Source organism: Glycine soja, chromosome 4 (genome assembly GCF_004193775.1).
Source record: "Glycine soja cultivar W05 chromosome 4, ASM419377v2, whole genome shotgun sequence".
Classification (NCBI taxonomy): Eukaryota; Viridiplantae; Streptophyta; class Magnoliopsida; order Fabales; family Fabaceae; genus Glycine; species Glycine soja.
This window is the reverse complement of record NC_041005.1, coordinates 45,643,673-45,651,712: the sequence shown is the minus strand read 5'-3', so window position 1 is coordinate 45,651,712 and position 8,040 is coordinate 45,643,673. Positions and strand designations below refer to the sequence as shown.

General features: G+C 29.6%; 1 protein-coding gene across 2 annotated transcripts; it reads right to left on the bottom strand.

Annotated features, from left to right (window-relative positions):
• Positions 1 to 1,207: 1,207 nt before the first annotated feature.
• LOC114409888 (E3 ubiquitin-protein ligase RGLG2-like) lies at positions 1,208 to 5,263 on the bottom strand. 2 transcript variants are annotated; one of them, XM_028373545.1, is made up of 12 exons: positions 4,999 to 5,263; positions 4,519 to 4,763; positions 3,931 to 4,015; positions 3,710 to 3,850; positions 3,509 to 3,622; positions 3,318 to 3,415; positions 2,547 to 2,626; positions 2,339 to 2,444; positions 2,102 to 2,229; positions 1,832 to 2,003; positions 1,645 to 1,701; positions 1,208 to 1,534 (listed from the first exon to the last, which is right to left on the bottom strand). In XM_028373545.1, exons 2-12 carry the CDS (start codon positions 4,738 to 4,740, stop codon positions 1,454 to 1,456), a joined length of 1,284 nt encoding a protein of 427 aa, XP_028229346.1. In that variant the 5' UTR covers positions 4,741 to 4,763; positions 4,999 to 5,263; the 3' UTR covers positions 1,208 to 1,453. The 2 variants fall into 2 exon arrangements, with proteins under 2 accessions (XP_028229346.1, XP_028229347.1); XM_028373546.1 differs by lacking the exon at positions 4,999 to 5,263 and adding an exon at positions 4,910 to 4,990 and having other exon boundaries at positions 1,454 to 1,534.
• Positions 5,264 to 8,040: the final 2,777 nt, after the last annotated feature.

The window sequence follows — 8,040 nt, the reverse complement described above, 5'->3', positions numbered from 1 at the left end:
ATGTTTCATTCTGACTTTTTCTTAAAAATTGATTTAGTTCATTTTTTATTTTATTTTTTGTTTGTGCGTTGATTTGGAATAGCAAAAATTAAGTGTAATTGTTTGATTATAATAGAACTATGTGTCGTGTTAATTAAACATATTTTTATGGTGTGTAGGTGTACTTTTATATTTTACACTTATAATTAATTGCATAGTTTCAATATTTTAAATATATTAAAACTAATAAATAAAATATTTTATTTATTATTTTAATCACATGATAATTTATCATAGTTATAAAAACTACTCTAAAAAAAATCTAATTATGATATTATATAAAATAAAAATCAATATAAGATTTTGGGATTTAATTAAACCAAATATATACTCATGCTAATTTTCTTAATTGTTTATATAATTTTGTCAAATTTTCTATACATTATTTTTTATTTAAATTTTATTTGTACAAATTAAAAAAACATCATAAATAACTCATTTTAGTTGTGTTCACTTTAACATTTACTTTTAACAACAATTATATATTTTAAAATATTTCAGTAATCGAATATTTTTCACGTTTTTATTTTGATCAACAAAAAATATTATATCAATTTACATGATTCTTATATCTATTATATAAAATTCAAAAAAAAAATAAAATAAACATAAAATTTAAATATTTCAATTTATATGATTCTTATGTACATTAATTAATTTAAGATTTTACTGGAAATAGAATAAAAAAGAATAAATGTAAAATTTACATTAATTAAATTATTTGAAGAAAATAAATTAGTGAAGTGTAGTATATATTTCACTCAAAATTAAAAAAAAAATAGTTGTATTACTATACCATTGACACGTGACCACAATACTGGAAGAAAGATGCGATTAGTTTGTTGATTGAGAAGGTATTAAAATTGTAGTTATTTAATCAATCAGCTCACAAAGCAAGGGAATTTTGTAATTTACATAATCAGCCCCAAAAGCAAGGGCATTTTTTATTTACTAAATTCGCAGAAAGTGAATAGGGACCAAGGCGTGCCAAAAGACTACCAACTTGTCTTAACTCAGCCAGTACCTTCGTTCACGTTCCCAACACTAACACAATTACATGAAAATTTCAATGTTATGTCAATGGTGTGAGAAATTAACCCGCAAGTCCTACCTATCTGAAAAAACAAGAAAATGAAAAGATACATAACCCCTGAAACAAGCCACAACATGTATAAGTATGGAATGTTATATTGATGAATTGCCACAAAATTAATATAATAACAACGCAAAAATCCAACTCTAGTATAAAATGCGCTCAAAGCATAGACTTGAATAAATAAATATAAATATGTACAATGCGAAGCTCTTTTTGCCCCCCATCCTCCTCCCTCACCAGTCATCACCAAGAAAATTTGTCGAAAACCCAGTTTCATACCTCAACATGAAAAGTCATGGACAAGTTTTAAGAGGTCATCTAATAAAGTTTTATTCTAGTATCAATGGTACTCCTGCAAATGGGGCATAACTCAAGATCTTGTCCGCAATCACAGCATGTCTGCATGTTAATAAAAATGGCTCATATAATAACCAATACTAATAGGCATTCAATCACCTCATGTAAGTACATGAGGAATAAAAAACAAATGAACAGCCTGGATTCCTTACCTGATGCCCGCAACCGAAGGCCATATCCTTAGGATCGGTGAGGCAAATGGGACAAACCTGCAAGGATTACATAACAGAATTATACTCTAGAGGGTTTGAAAATTATGTATATGAAAATTTACTTGAGTGCTAGGGTGAACCACGAAATACACTTCCAATAGCAAGAGAAAACAAAGAGTAAATGTACCTGATTATCAGAAGCAGAAGTTGCAGGAGGGTTTGTGCTAACATCATGTCTGCTAGATGGTGCACTGGGACGAGAACTATATTGACGGGAAGTTTTGGGGGAATTGAAAGATGCTGCACCATATAGAGGCGGTGGGAGAGGAATCCGGTCTATATCTTTCCCTCTACAAGCACTGTTTGAAAAGTAATACAACTTGTTAGAGGGCTTCATAAACAGATAATATATTCAATGCAGCAAAGCCCATGAAGAAAAGAATTCGACATTAGTTACCCCAATATATTAAGCTCTAGTGTTGCCTTGTACTGGGAGGGTATTTCCATCAAGGCAGCGAGTGCAAACTCCGTTTCCTTTCTGGACCGATCCATGTTCTTTGACATTATTTCTGTGAAATTCACGAACTACAGAAGACGAAAAAATAATAGAAAAGTCAAGTTTATCATTATTGAGAGCATAAACAAACCATGCTCAGCACAACTAACTGACAATTTTTTAACAGAAGATACATGCCTGGAAATTATCAAATGCTCGGGCAGGGATGTTATCATCAAATTGTTTCATCATATCCCACGGCCCATCTCCAACTCCAACTAATATGATTGACAAGGGATATTCACTGGTAATAAACACATTTTTGATGATGACAATAAACACAATTTAGAAATCTGATTAACAAGATAAGGAATAAAGCAACACAGACAGGTGATTAATTAATTACCTAGCTTTCACAATAGCTTCTACAGTTTTCTTTTCTTGTGCACTCAACTGCCCATGCTCAGTGTCAACACTTCTCGTCACCTGCAGCAAGTTGACAATATTCAACATCAATTCATTTATTATACCTAGTCTCCTACTTTTAGATGATAGCCAATGGCAACCATGATCACACCAGGCCAGTATGTTGCTTAGCTAAATATTATCTCTAAGATTCCTGTTAGTTCCATATAAAAACTACAGCTGATTCTTACTTTAATTTCAATTTCATTTAGCAACGAACAACCAAATTTCACAACTAAACCATAGACACTGTAGAGTTAATAGTGCTTAAGAGATAAAAGCATCCAATTAGCCCATAATCTAACCTTGTTTTGAAATATTTGTTTCTTTTTAGATTATTAGTTGTTAACACTAGGGGAAGAGGGTGATGTATGCTGAGGGGAGCGAAACTGCAAACTTACATATAATTCCTTTTTTATAACAAAGCTTGGTTCCCTTAACACATTACTGTTTTTATTTAGCCCCCTAATATAAAATTCTCTAGCTCCACCATTAACAACAACAAATGTTGCATTCACTTGATAAAGGAAAAGCACTGGCAACCACTACCTCCTACAGCCTACCCCTCCATAAAAAGGAAAAGCACCAATATAAAATATTCATGTGCAAGTGTGCACACTATTTGGAGTATAAATTGATTATTTGATCTCTAGATACACACATTAAATAACAATAAAAATAACTTTCTAATTCAATTCAAATAATCCTCAACCTGCCCATCAGCTATAATCACTAACACATGGTATTGGCCTCCACTTTGCTCAACTATGGTGATTGCCATCTCAATGACTGGGGCAAATGATGTTGGTCCTGCCAAGAGTCGGCATAAATAGCATAAGAAAAGAGCTGATAACAAATACAGGAACAAAAAAGGAAATGAAGTTTGACCAATGTTCCAAATACCTGCAAGCTTTAATTGAGGGACCAACTCCCTGTACCGTTCCAACACTTCTTCAAATCCACGACAAAATCTCTCATCCGGATAGAAACTAAAAACTTCCTGGTCATGTGTTGATGCTGCCAATACAAAAACCCACACACTATAACTTACCAAGACATCAGATTAGATTGATGAATGTAATTCATAACAATGTTTTCAATTACCATCTCCAAAACCAAAACAGGGAATTAAGTTATCCTCATCAAAGGAAGACAATGTTTTCCCAATGATAGATATAGCTTGTTCATATGGATTTTGTTCATGACCAATGTGATGCAGGCATCTCCTTTGAAATGACCTTCCACCTAATACAGAAGCAAGTTATTCATGTTAACAGAATTACAAAGGAGAAGAAACGAAGGTGATCAGTCAAACAAAGCAAAACCTGTCCACTCATTGCTCTTCGTAAAATCAATCCCAACAATCAGATTTGAAGACTCTAAGCCAGCTTTTGCCAGAGCATCAGTTACCTTCCAATATGTAAAATTACTTCAGAATGTCACATAAACACAAGAATTTAAAATGATTGCAGGTGTAGTACCAAATGTCAGCATAGTAATCTAACATTTACATCCCCCAGATAGAGCAATGAAATGAAACTAATAGCTAGATACGAACATTAGCTAAAAAAGATGATCCATGAATCAAAAGACACATAAAACCAGCAGCAAATAGACAAAAAAAAGAAGGAAATCATTTATTTTAGCAAGCAAATTTATTACCATCTTTACAACGGCAATGTCAAGATAACTAAAAAAAAACTAGTTTCAACTTGTTCTAAATGATTCAAGACCTGAACTGAAATAGGCTCTTGTTTAAGAACTTAGATTCAAAATACAAAGACAGTTGCATTCCATGCATTCAGTATAACCCTGGAACAGACTCTACAGAGACCATGCTCACACAAGACCCAAATCATTTCTCCATTTAAGCCATTTCATACATTGAAAATGAGGGGGCATAACAAAGTTACCTGGTCCAAGCTCTTATAATCATCACCTATCCTTGAATACTTCCTATCCAAGCTCTTTCCTTGTTCTGGAGCACGACGACCACCATAGCTCTGAGGTGAATACCCATAATGCCCCACAGACCCATTATCTTGGCTTTGTGGGAAATGAGGTTGCTGATACCGAGGAAAAAAATTTGACGACCGTTGCTTAGAACGCCTCCGTTTTGAAATTGATCCACCCATAAATTCTTTATCCTAAAGAAAACCTGCAACCCCATTTAAGCATTCAAATCAAATCTCAACAACTGTACTTTTTTTCAAGTTAAAATCACATTCTTGAGAATAATAGTTAGTTTACTGTTCTAATCCTCATCTTAATCCACATGCATTGGTTTCAAATCTCCTACTTTACCTCATAAATTCTTTATCCTAACTTCAAAAAAGATCCCTACTTTGCAAAGTTAACAACACCCACATGAGAAATTGAAGAGAAAATGATACCTTGAAGGGCCTGAGAGAGAGTGAGGCAGTAGTGGGAGTTGAAGAGCATTAAGGTGGTAGGTGGGCGTGTCAGTAGTATCAGTGTGGCAGTGATTGAGAAATGATAAGAATAAGAATGGGATATGTTTTGATGTTGTTGTTGTTCAATTGATGTTGATGAATTGAACGGTGAAGGTTGTTTCCTCGAAGTTTCTCTCTCTCTCTCTCACTTTCACTTTCCTTGTCAATTCACCCCACTTTAGGCAAAACATAAACTGTTTGGTGCAAGGTTGTCCTACCTCTCCAAAGTGACAAACGACGTTGCTTAATGAGGTGGTCGGTGATGAGTTTATCAGTTTAATTTTAATTCATTTGAAATTGAGTTATCATTAATGATCATGTTATTGAAAATTCACATTATTGAAAAGTTTAGATGCTATGAGAATAAGTTGCTTGAAATTAAATTTTGAAACGCATAACATAAAATGAACTTTTTGAAAGAAGATAACTTGTCTTTGTTATCCTTGTGTGTTCTTCTAAAAGAACAGTTATTTTATCTGGTGTTGGATTTAAATTATAAGATCTCACAAGGACTCGCGAATCATTTGTCTGAAGACTGTATCTCGTGTTGGTTTAAATAATAAGATCTCACAAGCGCTCAGTGCTTGATGGTATATCCCTGTTAGATTTAGAGAATATTTGGTGAGAGAAAATGTTTTTTATTTTTACTTCTTTTTAGTCATTTATAATAAAATAGTGAAAATATCTTTTTGGTTGTTTTTTTATTTTTATTTTCTATTTTTTTTTCATGTATAAACTTCAAAAGTAGAAAATAAAGGAAAGAAAAGTAACTGAAAAATATTTTTTCTTTCTAATAACTAATTCTTTTAGAGAAAAAAAAGGTAATGTTAGGATGATATAAAATCATTTTACATGATTGTTGAATCATAAACCATTCTTCATAATAAATTTGTTGATTTTTTTAAAATTATCTTAAAAATTATATCAATCTAATTAGATAATAAATATAAAATTATTTTGTCATCGGTGGATTATATTAAAAAAATAGGTTATGTAGTTATAGTATAAAGTAAGTTTATAAAGTCATTTAATAACACTCTATAATATATGATAAATTTGTTATTTTTTAGAATAATTATTAAAAGTTGTATCAATAATAATAATAATGATAAATTTGTTATTTTTTAGAATAATTCTTAAAAGTTGTATCAATAATAATATTTTTTATTGGTTAGTAATATAAAATGTTAGTGTATAGCTAGCTATTAAACACTTAAAATAATTGATTTCTAGATTTAATATATTCACTTAATTAAGGTATCATTAAAAATAATTTAATTAATTAAAATATAAAAATAAAAGAAATAAACATATGCAAATTTGAGGAATTAATCAAAATTTTGAATTTTTAAAAATAGAGAGATCAAGATCTAAAAAAATAATAAATTTTTTGCAGATTAAAAATTAAAAAAGACAAGAATTGCAATTTAGAAAAAAAATATTATCCCATTTTATTATTCACAAAATATTATCCTAAATATATAAAGCACTCGGTACCTCGTGTTAATGATAATTATATTTGCTTTCCTTTGTATCAATACCCAGAAAAGAACCAGCGTTTCCATATGCGATGGATTATTGTATTAGCTTTTTTGTTATTGTTGAAAATTGTATTTGTTTCGTGCACGTTTTGGAACCATTTTTTATATATTATTACTTGTTAAAACTCCCTTTTTTCTCTGAAGAGAACTTACTAAAATTCCCTTAAAAGTAAAAAATAAACTGAAGAAAAATATTTAAGAGATTAGATGAGTTTATTGGAATGCAAAATTAGTTGACTATCTGAGAAAGCCGTAACATGGTGAAACTTTATTCATTTATTTATGGGTGGCTGCATAGTGCATACCATGGGCGAAATTTGTTGTTTTTTTTTATTTGTCGTGATTTAGTATCATGGGAACTATGATTGAGCCATTGTGGTCGGTGTCACAGCGAGTGCATGGTTCTTCTGTTCACCAACGGCTCATCCTATACCTATACTTATATTTAGGGTTTTTTTTACCATTCTAGATATTCTCTCTCCTCAAAATTTCTAATCTACAATCTTTTTAATTTTTTTTTTCCTAAAATGCACCAGTTGAACTTGCCTTCAGGTAAGTCTGGTTTGGCCACCTTAACTTTCCTGTTTGATCTTTTTTTTTATATAAATTAAAATATTATAAAACATAAATATTATATTATATAAAATTATTTTTAATTGGTTTTAAAATTAATTAATTATTAAATTAATTTTTTAAGGATTGATTAAATTAATTTTGTTATTAAGAAAATGATATTATTAAATTTAATTATTTTTTATATATTATTTAATTTATTTAAGATATTTTTTGGGTAAATATTTTTTTTAAAATATGAATTTTGTATAATAATATATTTATTTTAGTAAAAAATTTAATATAATTATTTTACTAAATATAATTAGTTTGTTTATGTCATTAGATTTAATTAAAAATAATATTAAAGGTTTTAACAATTTATTTACAGAAGAACATTATATTGTATTATCAATAAAATAGTTAAACAATCACGTTTGGTTAGGGAAAAATTTAAGAATAAAAACAATTGTTTCCGTTATGATTATGTTGCTGGCAAAGTCTATATTTTTTCTACTTGCCCGTTTATTTTCATCTTTCGACAACCAAGTCATACTAAGTCAGAAAATTTAATTGAATATGAAATAATAGAATTGAAAAAATGACAAAGACGTGCTAAAGTTGTTAACACAGTCCAACTATTGAAAACGATTCGACACAATAAAAATTTTAGCTATTTTTAACAAATCAGTAATCTAAATAGAATAAGACATATAGTCTGCACAACCTATATTTGTATTGTAATTGTAATTTTTAATATGTTTCATTATTCTCTATTATCATCTCAGTTATTACAATGTGAAATTTTATTTATTTTATAAGACAAATATATCAATTATTTTTTCATGGTATTTTTTAAATTTATTTTAATACTATTAACTAATTTTAT